Raw genomic sequence first — 16501 nt, forward strand, 5'->3', positions numbered from 1 at the left:
TATATTTATAGGTAAATACAGCTTTTAAATTCATGTAGGGTATCCGCTAAATACATTGTAGAAACACAGCTCTGCAATTTTTGGGTTTAATATTACTGACAGTCAATGATAAACTTCCTGTTTCACTGTAAATAAGTTAATAGTTTTGTTTTGGAAGCTTGCAGTTTATGTAAATGATTCTAGTGAAATTCAGCCTTTGCATATCCACCTGTTGTGTGACAAGTATATTTTTCTCTTGAATAAATCCACCATGTAAACTGTTACTTGTAATACCATGTAGGGTGTAACCTATTATCACTTGTAAACTGTTATCTGTTATTTTTCTGAACAATATACAATGTTACCTGTTGTTTTCCTGAACAATATACAATGTTACCTATTATTTTTCTGAACAATATACAATGTTACCTGTTATTTGTATAAACCATGTAAACTGTTACATGTTATTTGTAAAATGCATATACAGTGTTTCCTGTTCTTTGTTTGAACCATGTACAATGTTACCTAATATCTAAACTGTGTTCAGTGTTACATGTTATTGTACAAGTTTACCTGCTGTGTACAAAGTTACCTGTTATTTTTATAAAGCATGTACAAGTTTACCTGCTGTGTACAATGTTACCTGTTATTTTTATAAAGCATGTACAAGTTTACCTGCTGTGTACAATGTTACCTGTTATTTTTGTAAACCATTTACAAGTTTACCTGCTGTGTTCAATGTTACCTGTTATTTTTATAAACCATGTACAAGTTTACCTGCTGTGTACAATGTTACCTGTTATTTTTATAAACCATGTACAATTTTACCTGCTGTGTACAATGTTACCTGTTATTTGCAGGGTGGTATGATAGCGAGAGCATTGTTTACACTACCAGACTTCAATATCCAGTCTGTTAACACCGTCTTTATGCAAGCCACACCAAACCAAGCACCTGGTAAGACAGTACTCACAAGTTTTCAGACCTTTGTCATACCAACTGCCTGATATCACTGTTGAAGGTGTTTTCTAGTAGTATTAGCAGGTGTTTCATTGATATCACAATTCAATACCTCAAAGATAAAGTGGTTAACTGTATTCACATAAAGAAGCAGTTAACTATTTTCTGCACTAAAATGAAAACATTGTGTTTTGAATAAACATGTAAGGGGATATACATGAAAGTACAAAATAGGCAATAAAGAATTTAATGCATATCATACCCGGGTATGCCTTCCAAGATCTGGAAAGCAGTAAGTTTTTATACGATTCAGTGTATATTGCATATTTTAGGTAAACCTCATACTTTGTAACTAAAGGTGTTGTGTTACTTTCTTTGTTAGGGCTCTAGAAATGCTAGGGTCACAATTTATCTGAATTCATTTTCCCTCACTTCTAGTCAGCAGGCATAAAGAGTGCATAAAGTGCTGACATACTTGTTAAATACATGATAGTTTTCTCTATGATACAGTGGTTGTGCTGGATGCAGACCTTGCAGACTTTTATCAGAAGGTAAATTCCTACTGGAAGGATCACAATAACTCTACATTGAAACATGTAACACTGGTGTCTAGTGGAGGAGGGGAGTATGATGTACAAGTCAGAGGTGGTCTTACCCCTCTAGATGGTGTAAGTTGATAAAAATATACAGTTAGGGGAGTGGGATAAGTCTCTTCAAGATGAGGTAAGTCTTGTAGACATAAATCAAAGGAGTTCTTACTTTTTAAGTTGAACTTAGTTTTAGATATACAAGTCAAGAGGCAGTCTTACTAGACTGGGTTAGTCTATATTATACAATAAAACTACTGGCACCACAGCATCGCTAAAAATAGAAACTGGCACCAAGTCGGCACCAGGAGTATTCCAGATAGCCATGTAAAAGCCAAACCGGCCTCATACTGGCTCCGGCACCCGCACCGGCACCAGAGAGTATATAAGCAGAATGCAGTCTCACAAACCAAACTTGCCTAGTCATTACGGTCAAGTCCTCTGAAGAAGTTCACAACTGCTGAACGAAACCGGTCAGGGAAGATATCTAACCAACAAGAGAGCGTGTCCTCCATGACTCACACCCAGTGACAATATACTAGTCTATATTATATACAGTTCAGATGGTATATACAAGTCATAGTTATATTCACCTTCCAAACAACAAATGCTAATTAGTAAAAGAAATAATTTGTTAAAAAAGAAAGAAACAAATTATGCCATGTATGAGAATTGAACTTTCAAAGAATGGTTTTCCCACATTGGCACAAACCGCCTCGGTAGCCTAGTGGTAGAGCGTCCACTTCGAGTGCGGGAGGTCGTGGATTTGATCCCTGGCCGTTTCATACCAAAGACGTAAAAAATGGTAATAGAGCTTCCTCACTTGGCGCTCAGTATTAAGTGGATAGTACTGGGACTGGTCAGCCCGGTGTCAGTATAATGTGACTGGGTGGGGTATCATGTCCCGTTTCTACGGCGTGATATTCCAGTGAGGCAGCACTATAAAGTTGGGCATTATGCTCACGGCTGCAAGTAGACACTGTCGTTTATATGACTGAAAAATTGTTGAAAAAAAAACGTTAAAACCCGACATATTGGCACAATATAGATTGACATTTATGTGCCCTAGACAACTCTTAAAGGACTTAGTAATTGAACAGATATGTATGTATTTCATTACATCGTGTTATTATGTAAAGTCATGATAAATGGTACATAGACCAAATTAGAGAAGTTTCTTTTTTAGAAGAAAACATTTGTAAACAGACAATTGAGTAGTAAGGCCCATCTCCTGTATCTGATCAATGGAAACAATTTGAAAATGTACTGATTGGCAAAATAGTTTCCCCCTCTGATGTTGTTTGCTGATGTTTTTTTTTTTATTGAAAGAATGCAGTGATAACCATTGCTTAATGAGTGATGAAGGCAAGAACTGGGATGCAGTGAAAACTGAAAACAAATAATAAATGACAGTTATGAAAATTAATTTCTATGCCTGCATCATGGAATAAGGTGTACCATTATGATACCACCAAAAGGCACAACTGAGCCATATATTAACTATGTAAAGTGCCTTTGAACGTGAAATTGATCATGAAAAGGGCGCTATATAAAATCTGGTATAATATATTAACCTCTTATTAATTAATATTATTTTTAGCTCATCTGATTTTTTGAAAAAAAATGATGAGTTATTGTCATCACTTGAGCGGTTGTCGGCGTCGGCGTCGGTGTCGGCGTCGGCGTCTGCGTCGGCGTTGCCTGGTTAAGTTTTATGTTTAGGTCAGCTTTTCTCCTAAACTATCAAAGCTATTGCTTTGAAACTTGGAATACTTGTTCACCATCATAAGCTGACCCTGTATAGCAAGAAACATAACTCCATCTTGATTTTTGCAAGATTTATGGCCCCTTTTGTACTTAGAAAATATCAGATTTCTTGGTTAAGTTTTATGTTTAGGTCAACTTTTCTCTTAAACTATCAAAGCTATTGCTTTGAAACTTGGAATACTTGTTCACCATCATAAGCAGACCCTGTACATCAAGAAACATAACTCCATCTTGCTTTTTGCAAGAATTATTGCCCCTTTTGGACTTAGAAAATCAGTTTTCTTGGTTAAGTTTTATGTTTAGGTCAGCTTTTCTCCTAAACTGTCACAGCTATTGCTTTAAAACTTGCAACACTTGTTCGCCATCATAAGTTGACCCTGTTCAGCAAGAAACATAACTCCATCCTGCTTTTTGCAAGATTTATGGCCCCTTTTGGACTTAGAAAATATCAGATTTCTTGGTTAAGCTTTATGTTTAGGTCAACTTTTTCTCTTAAACTATCAAAGCTATTGCTTTGAAACTTGCAACACTTGTTCACCATCATAAGCTGACCCTGTACAGCAAGCAACATAACTCCATCCTGCTTTTTGCAATAATTATTGCCCCTTTTGGACTTAGAAAATCATTTTCTTGGTTGAGCATTATGTTTAAGTCAACTTTTCTCATAAACTATCAAAGCTATTGCTTTAAAACTTGCAACAGTTTTTCACCATCATAAGTGGACACTGAACATCAAGAAACATAACTCTATCCTGCTTTTTGCAAGAATGATGGCCCTTTTTAGACTTAGAAAATCATGGGTAGGACAATATTTCTATTACACAAAAAAAAATCAGATGAGCGTCAGCACCCGCAAGGCGGTGCTCTTGTTTGTTGTCAGTACCATATTTGATTACATATATAAGTTTTTGTTTAAACATTTTACAGATTGTTGAAGATAGCAGAGCAGTTAGCACTTCTGTAAGTTCAGGCTTTAATTTAAATTTAATAAAAAAAACAAGAAAATAAAACAGATATCAGGTCTGCTACTAATTAGTTAGAAAATTTTTATTTTCAATTTGTTAAAAATATAAAATGTTAGGTGCAAAAAAATATATTTTAAATTATCATTTATTGCGCATAGCAGTTCATTAGAGAATCTCACATTGTTGTGTAAAAATGAACAATAACATTTTCAAATTCATAATTGAAAGTATTTCCTTTTGAATTTATCATAAAGTGTTGATCTTGATTTTCAGACAACTCACACACCAAAAGCCTGGGTATCAACGGATCATAGATGTATTGTATGGTGTAAACAGGTTGTGTTTGGATTCGTGAGGTCATTGTTTGATATCATGGATGAAAAAAAGAAAAAGGTACATTTGTCTCTATATGTCACAAAATATTTTGATTTTTATTTTGAAGAAAGGCATAATAGCTTGATGTTTTTAGAAGAGAAAGTGGGTTATGGTAAGGGCATCTCAGTCCTAAACTGAAGGACACAGGTTCAAACCAGGGTGAATTTGGAAATTCTTTGTAGGGACAGTGATTAATGGTTAGGGAATGTCTCTCCATTCAATGAAGGTCATGGGTTTAAACCAGGGTGAATATGGAATTTCTTCGTTGGGACAGTAAGTTATGGTAAGGACATCTGTCTCCTAAACTGAAAGTGAAAGGTTCAAACCACGGTTTATTTCTTTGTGATGATAGTGAGTTATGGTTAGGGTGTCTCACTACTTTACTCAAAGCTATAGGTTCATACCAACATGAAAGGAGAATTTCTTTGTCATTTGTATCATCAGACGAAACTTTCTATATTTCACAACATGAAGTGGACATGAGGGTATTATTGGGACTTTCATGTTGTTAATCCCCCGTCACAAGTAGTGGGGGGTTATAGGAATGGTCTCTGTCCGTCCTTCTGTCCTTCCGTCCATCTGTCTGTAACACTTTCATGTCTGCTCCATATCTCCTAAACCCCTTGAAGGATTTTCATGAAACTTGGGTTAAATGATCACCTCATCAAGACAATGTGCAGAACCTATGAGTCTGCCTTGTCCGCTCAAGGTCAAGGTCACAACTCAAGGTCAAAGGTTTGAGCCTTCCATTTTGTGTCCGCTCTATATCTCCTAAACCCTTTGAAGGAATTTTATAAAACTTGGGTCAAATGATCACCTCATCAAGACGATGTGCAGAACCCATTAGTCAGGCATGCCGGCTCAAGGGCAAGGTCACAACTTAGGGTCAAAGGTTTGAGCCTTCCATTTTGTGTCCAGTCTATATCTCCTAAACCCCTTGAAGGATTTTCATCAAACTTGGGTCAAATGATCACCTTATCAAGGCAATCTGCAGAACTCATGAGTCAGCCTAGCCGGCTCAAGGTCAAGGTCACAATTGAAGGTCAAAAGTTTGAGCCTTCCATTTTGTGTCTGCTCTGTATCTCCTAATTCCCTTGAAGGATTCATTTGAAACTTGGGTCAAATGATCACCTCATCAAGGCGATGTGCAGATCTCATGAGTCAGCCATGCTGGCTCAAGGTCAAGGTCACAACTCAAGGTCAAAGGTCTAACCTTCCATTTTGTGTCCACTCTGTATCTCTTAAACCCCTTGAAGGAATTTTATAAAACTTGGGTCAAATGATCACCTCATCAAAACGATGTGCAGAACTTATGAGTCAGCCATGCCGGCTTAAGGTCAAGGTCATAACTTAGGGTCAAATGATCACGTCATCAGGAACTCGAGAGTCAGCCATGTCAACTCAAGGTCAAGGTCACATCTCAAGGTCAAAGGTTTGAGCTCTGTATCTCCTAAACCCCTTGAAGGATTTTTATGAAACTTTGGTCAAATGATCACCTCATTAAGACGTTGTGTAGAATTCATGAGTCAGCCATGTCAGTTCAAGGTCAAGGTCACAGCTAAAGGTCAAAGGTTTACCCTTTCACTGTCCATTGCAGTGGTGGGGGATTTAGCTGTCTTTCAGACTGCCTTGTTTTTAGCTCACCTGTCACAAAGTGACAAGGTGAGCTTTTGTGATCGTGCGGTGTCCGTAGTCCGTCCGTCCGTCCGTGCGTCCGTAAACTTTTGCTTGTGACCACTCTAGAGGTCACATTTTTCTTGGAATCTTTATGAAAGTTGGTCAGAATGTTCATCTTGATGATATCTAGGTCAAGTTCGAAACTGGGTCACGTGCCGTCAAAAACTAGATCGGTAGGTCTAAAAATAGAAAAACCTTGTGACCTCTCTAGAGGCCATATATTTCAAAAGATCTTCATGAAAATTGGTCAGATTGTTCACCTTGATGATATCTAGGTCAAGTTCGAAAGTGGGTCATGTGCGGTCAAAAACTAGGTCTAAAAATAGAAAAACCTTGTGACCTCTCTAGAGGCCATGTATTTCAAAAGATCTTCATGAAAATTGGTCAGAACTTTCATCTTGATGATATCTAGGTCAAGTTCGAAACTGGGTCACGTGCCTTCAAAAACTAGGTCAGTAGGTCTAAAAATAGAAAAACCTTGTGACCTCTCTAGCGGCCATATATTTCACAAGATCTTCATGAAAATTGGTCAGAACATTCATATTGATGATATCAAGGTCAAGTTCGAAAGTGGGTCATGTGCCTTCAAAAACTAGGTCAGTAGGTGAAATAATAGGAAAACCTTGTGACCTCTCTAGAGGCCATATTTTTCATGGGATCTGTATGAAAGTTAGTCTGAATGTTCATCTTGATGATTTCTAGGTCAAGTTCGAAAGTGGGTCACGTGCCCTCAAAAGTTAGGTCAGTAGGTCAGATAATAGAAAAACCTTGTGACCTTTCTAAAGGCCATATTTTTCATGGGATCTGTATGAAAATTGGTCTGAATGTTCATCTTGATGATATCTAGGTCAAGTTTGAAAGTGGGTCATGTGCGGTCAAAAACTAGGTCAGTAGGTCTAAAAATAGAAAACCTTGTGACCTCTCTAGAGGCCATACTTGTGAATGGATCTCCATAAAAATTGGTCAGAATGTTCACCTTGATGATATCTAGGTCAAGTTTGAAACTGGGTCACGTGCCTTAAAAAACTAGATCAGTAGGTCAGATAATAAAAAAACCTTGTGACCTCTCTAAAGGCGATACTTTTCATGGGATCTGTATGAAAATTGGTCTGAATGTTCATCTTGATGATATCTAGGTCAAGTTCGAAAGTGGGTCATGTGCGGTCAAAAACTAGGTCAGTAGGTCTAAAAATAGAAAAACCTTGTGACCTCTCTAGAGGCCATACTTGTGAATGGATCTCCATAAAAATTGGTCAGAATGTTCACCTTGATGATATCTAGGTCAAGTTTGAAACTGGGTCACGTGCCTCAAAAAACTAGGTCAGTAGGTCAGATAATAAAAAAACGTTGTGACCTCTCTAGAGGCCATACTTTTCATGGGATCTGTATGAAAGTTGGTCTGAATGTTCATCTTGATGATATCTAGGTCAGGTTTGAAACTGGGTCAAAAACTAGGTCAGTAGGTCTAAAATTATTAAAATCTTTTGACCTCTCTAGAGGCCATATTTTTCAGTGGATCTTCATGAAAATTGATCTGAATGTTCACCTTGATGATATCTAGGTCAGTTTTGAAACTGGGTCAAGTGCAGTCAAAAACTGGGCCAGTAGGTATAAAAATAGAAAAACCTTGCGACCTCTCTAGAGGCCATATTTTTCATGAGATCTTCATGAAAATTAGTGAGAATGTTCACCTTGATGATATCTAGGTAAAGTTCAAAACAGGGTCACGTACCTTCAAAAACTAGGTCAATAGGTCAGATAATAGAAAAACCTTGTGACCTCTCTAGAGACCATATTTTTCAATGGATCTTCATGATAATTGGTCGGAATTTTTATCTTGATAATATCTAGGTCAAGTTCAAAAGTGGGTCACATGAGCTCAAAAACTAGGTCACTATGTCAAATAATAGAAAAAACGACGTCATACTCAAAACTGGGTCATGTGGGAAGAGGTGAGCGATTCAGGACCATCATTGTCCTCTTGTTTGTTATGCCCTTATTTTGGATTTAACAATAATGCAGCCATATCTGACTCTTAGTACTCAACTTCTCCTACAATTTACATACTTTTAAAATGAAACTTGGTATACAGTATTTACTGGAAGTGGACAAGGGCACAATATTGAGATTTCCATGGCCATTTACTGTTTTGAGTAATGCCCCATATTTGGATTTTACAGTATTACAACTACATTTGTACCTTGTTTACTCAACTCCTTCTATAGTTACCATCTTATACAAGTGAAACTTAAAATATATTATCAGCATGAAGTGAATATGCACCTTGTTGAGAGTTCCATGGCTGAGTATTTCGTCTTGAGTTATTCCCCTGTTTTTGACTTTACAATATTACAACTTCATTTGTCCCTTGTGTACTCATCTTCTGCAGTACATATTCTTTGGGGTTTTATGTCTGATTATTTTTCTTAAGTTAGCTGTATTTTGATCTTATGTACATAGTATTTTTCTATGAAGCAGTAGCAGGGGGCATGTGTCATACAGTGTTGACATTATTCTTGTTTTATTTTATGATTAATTATACTTCCTATGAAAATTTGTGTAATTGTTTTGGAATCATTTGAACGTTTTGACTAATTACTTCATATTTACGTTGTTAATTTAGATACAAGATGATGAGGAGCATCGCATGTCAGTTTTCCGGCATCACTTTGTACAGCACCCGGGAACCGTTGGTTACATACCAAAGTGGTCAGATGAGATAAAACTTGACAAAAACACAGAATGGACACTGATTAATGATCAGGCCTTCAAATGGGAAAAAGAATCTGTAAGAGGATCATTGAAAATCTATTGTAGATTTCAGTTTTTAAATCCTTTCATAGCCAATTCATAATTCCCTCTGTGATAAAGTGACAGCCTTGCACTGTAACTTGAAAATGTTTTATGATTAATGAGCATACAATATTTACAGTAACAGCTAATGAAATATATAGACATTGAGTGCCAAATCTTAAGGGCTTGAACTGCCACACATGTTTACATGTATCAAGGGGTCATATCTTTTAAAGTAAAGGTCATTGAAATTTGCCTGTGTAAGGTTTTAATTATGATGTAACTTTTATACAAGCATTTCCATTCTTTAAAGAGTTTTTCCTGTAGAAATATACACTGGATAATTGTTTTAATGAAAGAAGAAAAAAAATCAGATCAGTGTAAGTAATGAAACATTGTCATGGTTCTTTAGTTTTCGCAATACATTTGAACCATGCCATGAGAAAACCAACATAGTGGGTTTGCGACCAGCATGGATCCAGACCAGCCTGCACATCTGCGCAGTCTGGTCAGGATCCATGCTGGTCGCTTTTAAAGCCTATTGGAATTGGAGAAACTGTTAGCGAACAGCATGGATCCTGACCAGACTGCACAGATGCGCAGGCTGGTCTGGATCCATGCTGGTTGCAAACCCACTATGTTGGTTTTCTCATGGCGCGGCTCATTTTATGATTTTATCTCATCTAAACTTTGTTCAGGGTGAGCTGTTAGTATAGGTGGATGGTTCATCTTCTCTGAAATTACTGGTTGGAAAATACACCAAACATCCTGGCATGGACCTCGCTCGGGTTATGTTCAGATAGTTCATCTTGACCTCTTTTAGGTGTTTATATGGATCTCTACTTAAGTTTCACTGAACTTGGTGTGCACTATCTTTGTGATAACCTTTCTCACAGCATTTGGGAAATGGTTTGGTTTGGCCCCTTTAAGGAGTCCTCAGAGCTAGAATTAGAAACACCTTAAAATAAACTCTTCACACGATTCAGTTGATAGATTTCACTTAAGCTGGTCATTACCATCTTTGCATGGACCTGCCTCACCTTTGCTCAGCCGGCTTTAACTTGACACTCATAGGGGGCCATCAGAGCTAAAACTACAAACATCTTAAAACAGCTTCTTCTCCTGAACCACTTGGTGGATTGTCACATTATAAGATTCTTTCACTGGTTGTAGGTGCAGATGGGAATTTCCGGTCTCAAGGGTAACTGTTTAGGCGGTTACGAGGCTCCAGCCGAGTAACCGCGTAAACAGTGACCCGAGAGCCGGATATTCCCATCTGCACCTACATCCAGTGATAGAATCTTTTTCTTACATACCATATTAAACAAAGAAAAGTAAAAAATGAATTCAAAGAAATGATTTTCTCATAGCACTTTTTTCTTATAGTAGCGTATTAACAAAGCGCGGGAACTTTACGTCCGTAAACAGGAAGTACATCATGACGTTACAGAGACGAAAACAACGTAAGAGGTCCGGTTTTGTTTTATCATCTGCAATGAAACGTTATGTTATTTCCTTAAAATAACATTTTTTGAATCGATAAATATGTTATAAGGAACAAAGAGGAACTATCAAGGTATTGAATTTTTATCCCGTTTTACGAAAAACATTATTATTACTACACACATCTTTTATACATATGTAGTTCGTTATGCGTCATTTACAGCACGAGAGTGGTGTAAGATGGAGTTTTCCAGCACCGTGAAATCACCAGAAATCCCCGTCCGGTATGCAAGAAAACTTGGTCGGTAGCATCGTTGTATAGACCTGTCCTGTATTTGTTCAGATAGTTCTGCTTGACCTCTTAAGGGGCTGCCAGAGGTAAAGATAGACACACTATTAAACAACTTGATTTCATGAACATTTCAATGGATATACTTCAACTCTGATCTGCAGTGTCCTTGTATGAACCCTCATGTTTGTTGAAATGATTTTACTGAACCATTAGTGGACCAGAAAACATAGAAAATTGTCTTACTGAATGTTTCATAGCCCTTCAGCAAATATTTATGTAGCATCCTTGCGTGGACCTCACAAGTTTGTTTAAATTCTTTTTGGTGCTACCAAAGCTAAAATTCAAAAACAGATTACGTACTTTCTTATGAATGCCTCGATGGATCTTCACCAAACTTGGTCTGTAGCATCCTCAAGTGAACCTTTATCATCTTTTTTTTCCTAATGATTTTGCTTGCTAAACATGGTCATAAACATTCTGGCATGTTTCTGCTTGACTGCCGCTTTCTTGCCATGGTCATATATTATGTCATATTTTGGGAGAGTCTTTAGTGCCAGCATAGCTGTCTTATTATAGTATGCACACCTTAAACACCAAATATGTTTCTTAACTAAATGAAAACTGCAAAATTACATTTCATTTCTTAATATTTTTATTTGTTTTTAGTAAATAATGTAAAAAGCGGGCTTATTGATACCTTTATGTCATTTTAAGAAATGACCCTAGCAAGAAAGAGGCAGTCAAGTAAAACCACTTGCAGACCCCTTATAAATGTCAATTTTCAGATTGAAATTGGGATGTACTTAGCCTTACCAGTATAAGATATGAAGATGTTGACCATGCTGTTATAATATCTGATATGGTAATCCGTATGTTTCAGGTTAAAACAAGGACATACCTGGCTATACCAGTACAAGATTACAAAGATGTTGACAATGCTGTTATAATATATAAATGTGGTATGTTTCAGGTTAAAACAAGGACATACCTGGCTATACCAGTACAGGATTATGAAGATGTTGACCATGCTGTGATAGTATCTAATGTGGTATGTACTTTCTCTTGTATATCATAGAAATGCTACAGCATTTTGCATATCACCTATCAGTAAAAAGGCAGCAGTGCACTTTAAGTGTGTATAGAGATTTTGCGCAAGTTAAACTATACAATCACACTGAGATTTAAGAGAGAAGAACAAGGTCTTTGCAATTTGCCATAACACTTTATATGGTCATGGTAAATTATGTGTTTTAGTATGGCACAAGTTCAAGATGAGATGAAAAGTTTTTGTGGGGGCACAGAGTTGTCCATCCATTGGTCCGCATTTGTGTCGTGCATATCTCAGAAAATATTTGACCCAGAGTCATAAAACCTTAAAGGATTGTTCTTCAGCACAGGATGTTTTGCACCTGGTGTTTTAATTTAGATCTCACACAGAAATTGAAGACAGAGTATGGCCCTTGATTTAGCCAAAAAAATGCATAAAAAGGGTCTAAGTTTGTGTCGCATGTATCTAAAAAAGTATTTGACACAGGATTATGAAACATTACAGGAGTATTATTCAGCATGTGAAGTTGTGCACCATTGATTTTGTTCAGAGATATCACTCAGCCAGATCAGAGTTTGATTTAGTAAATAATATGCATAAAAAGGCATTAAAGTTTGTGTCACACATATCTCTGAATGTGTTTGACCTTAGTTCATGAAACATCTTAGTAGTATTAATCAGCATGTGAAGTTGTGTACCGTGATTTTATTCTGGATTTCTGTCAGTCATATTGTCAGAAATATGCGTAAAGGTGGTATCTCAAAAAGTATTTGACTTGAGTCTTAACACTTTAAGGGATATGTTATAAAGCATGTGAAGAAGCTTCCATACAAAGAGACTTCATACTTCCTGTGTACGATGTTTTTAACACAGCTCAGTTCCTCTTGTCACTACCATTATGCGTGCACAGTACAAAACAAGTGTGTGCGCATTTGGGTAGTGTAATAAATGACTGAACCATGTAGATAAAATATCACTATGTGATTAAAATATGCAAACCAGTTCACCCATATTTACAACAGATCTAAACTGAAAGTTTAAGAAAGGGAATCCGTCAGTTTTTGCACTTGACAAATTTTGCGAGCTTAGGAAAAGTTACTCTCTTGTTTCAAGATGTTCTCCCATTTTGCGAGTATGTGAACTTAAGGAGGTAGGTTACCTTTATATTTGTATGTGCGCATGTCCAACCGGAAGCCAACGTGACGATTTACGACGACGTTTACGACAAACTAAATGTGTTTGTATATTCATTCTTCTGAAAACAAATCATAGACCTGTCTTCGATCTGACGCTTTATGGTTTAATAATGCTGAAATAATGAATACATTGCCGCAGAAACGCTTCAAAACAATGTTGCCTTAAAATGACGTCATTGACGTCATGACGTTACGTGTCAGTTACCGCGCAAAATTTATAGCTTTTTATCTTGAAAGTACGTAATTCTGTGCATTTTCTTTATTCAAACTATTTTCAAATAACCATTATTTGCTGAAATATTTTTTATGAGTCTTTTGCTCTGAATAATAATCAATATTTTGCTTCTTTCATGTAGTTATATTGAAATGTTATGCGGAATGTAAGAAAATGGATGATGGTAACCAATGTTATTTGGAATATAGTTTGGTGAGAGGTTACTTGTTACGGTCATTTTCAAATAAAAAATCTAGCAGTTTGATTTGTAATACCTATTTTTCAGGTTCCGTTGATAATTTGTTACTTATGTACTAAAACTAAGATCTAAAATTGTTCAAATTTCAGTAGAAAATTGTGGTTTCTTGAATTGAATTGATGTTACCATGGAAACGAAGCCCGTGACCTATGTATCTAAATGTAAATTTCAAAAACGTTGACACTAGTCTATTTAAGAAACACAACTTCGGCTTTTTATTTTCATTTCAACAATATCCATGAGAATAATAGTAGCATGCTGAACGATTTTTCCATGAAAAATGCCAGACAAGGGGTACTGCTGTAAGTATTCTAAGCTTAGAAATTTGTTTGAATAAATGCAGATAACACGAAATATTAACTTACGTTAGAAATAATATGTTTTAAAGCTACATCAACTAGAAAGATAATCTTATTCAATATTATTTTATAAGAAATTACGACAAAAAGCAAGATATAAGCCATTTTAAACATCTCTGTTGCCATGGTTACTTTAAACTTTAAGAAAAATAGGGTACCATGTATAGTGCTTGGTATTTTGCTAATAATATTACCCAAATATTCCATGTTGGTCATTAACAAAATGGCACTGAAGCCGTCGAAAACCCCTATTTTTATACATAGTTGTTTAAAAATGAGAGAAAATGCGTTACCATGGAAACACGAGGCCCGCGACATATACATTTTAAGCTTATATTAGAAAGCTAACGTGCATACTAGTAAAATTATAGATTATGCTGACTTCTACGGATATCAATGAAATTAAAATACACTGAAAAGTGTTAAATATCCGTATTTTCCTTCTTATTTCAATATGAAATACCTTTGGAGGGTCATGTTCTTCAAACCTGGATAAAAATTGAACTTGAAGGGACAGAGACAAACGAAACTGAGATTTTAGCAGTTAAAACTTCATATTACACGAAATACAAAACGATGCTGCGGTTCAACTAATTTGAATTTACCCTTGTAACAAGGTAACCTACCTCCTTAAACCTTGAAAATTCCACTCTGTTGTATTGTTTGCCATGTTCATGTTGATGATACCACCTTTATTTTCCAAGTAAGGAAATCCCAAAATGTATTGTTGAACATTTATTAGCATATGATACAAATGCTGCAGATTCTGATCAGGGTCTTTAAGGTATTATATGTTATTAGATCGCAGCAGTTCTGTTGCCAATATTCAATCAGAATATGGATTAGAAAATTCTTAAATATTACTAAAACGATATAATCGTGTAATTATACATATTCGTTATCTCCTTATATAGATGGAGGATAGCTGGGTGTGCGGCTGTGAACTCAAAGATGGGGAAAACAAATGGTAGGCTTCTCTTCTTTCCATTTTTGTCTTTTGGTGAATGTTATTTCAGAAATGAATCACAGTTCCAAGTGTGGGGAACTCCAGTGTTACTCACCTTTATTAAGGTAAACATAAGATCATCCACTAACAGCTGTTGGTTGGAATAGTAACCATTCTTATACGGCTTCAGAATGCAGGTTTTCATGGTCATTGGTCGCTAAAATGCAGGTATCTCATACAATGACAAGACATTTAACAAGCACAGCCAGTCAAGCATTCTGACAACAGGAAAGCTTTGCCTTTGGGGTCGATATAAAATGGTTCAGAATGTTCAGATTTTCTCATATTAGAGGTTAATGCATATAGTTTATGTTTGTTTCACTTGCAAACTTATATATTCATAAATGTTTTATGACATGAGCAAGCTCTTTTGTATACATTTTTGATTGTAGTGGTATTTCAGAGGTTTCTTTAATATCAGTAGTATAGCAGAAGTGACTTAAACTGACTTGAGTATTATCAGTGGTATAGAAGTTCTCAGAAATTTGGGACAAAAGTGTTTGGAAGCAAAATTGTCATATGAAAACTGCATGTGTTAAATAGAGGATATTACATGAGTGTCTTTTTATATTGAACTTATTAAACGAGTTGGATAAAATAATAAAATGCAAGGCTCTGCCGAGCATTTTATCAATTTTATTCAACGAGTTTAATAAATTCAATGTGGAAAGTCACAAATGTAATATTCTTTTTATCACATGTTAGCCTTTCCTGTCGAAACATCAAAAATTCTATTTTCTTTCACTATATAAACAAGTCAAAAGGACCAACGTCTCCTATACTATAAATGACGTCGACGTCAAAGCTTTATTACACTAGTGTATTATCATTTTTATTTAATGGCTTTATTACACTCCCGCGACATCAAGCATGTGATAAGGTGTTTCATATGATTTCAGTGCTACATGTACAGATTTATCATCAACAGGCAATGTTTTACCACCTCTCTACTCATACAAAAAGGTAGGACTTTTACCATCTACAATATAATTGAATATATTCAAAATGGAGCTTAGTAATTAACAGGGTATACTTTTATCATATAAGGTTGTCCTGTCAACAGTTGTTTTCTCTGACTCTTACCACAGAATTAAAAATAGAAGATCTACTGTTGTCATTTGTTACTAGAAGAATATGTGTATGAGGAAAATAGATTTTCAGTCCTATATTTCTGATAATCTATGGTCATAGCGTAAAATCAGAATACATAGGTTTCTTTATGTTTTTAATGTAAGCTGATTTGTAAGTATAGTATGATTAGTATGAATTGGAGGGATGACTTGTTCAGGCTTTTGGACCTATATTTGAATGTTTACAATGTTTTACATTGTAGTAACAAAATTTATATCTGTGTATGATTTCAGGTTGTGCATATAGACTTGAATTCCGATAAAATGTCTAAAGTGACACATATTCTGGTGCTTGTTCCAGTCATTGGTAACAGGGTAATTATGTAATGAAAATCTTGCATTTATGTTGATATAAATCAAATAGTTTTAGATTGAAGTTTTGATAATTAATGATTAATTGACTCATTGAATTGCTTGAAAGTTATTACCTGGACAGTAAACTGCTTGCCTT

General features: G+C 35.8%; 1 protein-coding gene across 1 annotated transcript in view; it reads left to right on the top strand.

Moving 5' to 3' along the window:
* The window catches only part of LOC123562262 (GPI inositol-deacylase-like), a 92827-nt gene that overhangs the window by 11800 nt on the left and 64526 nt on the right, over positions 1-16501 (top strand). Inside the window, exons 7-15 of the mRNA XM_053526393.1 lie at positions 840-936; positions 1450-1607; positions 4221-4253; positions 4532-4651; positions 8934-9098; positions 11809-11886; positions 14829-14881; positions 15820-15883; positions 16285-16365. Coding sequence (XP_053382368.1) covers positions 840-936; positions 1450-1607; positions 4221-4253; positions 4532-4651; positions 8934-9098; positions 11809-11886; positions 14829-14881; positions 15820-15883; positions 16285-16365 — 849 coding nt within the window. The remainder of the gene's footprint in view (positions 1-839; positions 937-1449; positions 1608-4220; positions 4254-4531; positions 4652-8933; positions 9099-11808; positions 11887-14828; positions 14882-15819; positions 15884-16284; positions 16366-16501) is intronic.

This window comes from Mercenaria mercenaria, chromosome 2 (assembly GCF_021730395.1).
Source record: "Mercenaria mercenaria strain notata chromosome 2, MADL_Memer_1, whole genome shotgun sequence".
In the NCBI taxonomy this organism is placed as follows: domain Eukaryota; kingdom Metazoa; phylum Mollusca; class Bivalvia; order Venerida; family Veneridae; genus Mercenaria; species Mercenaria mercenaria.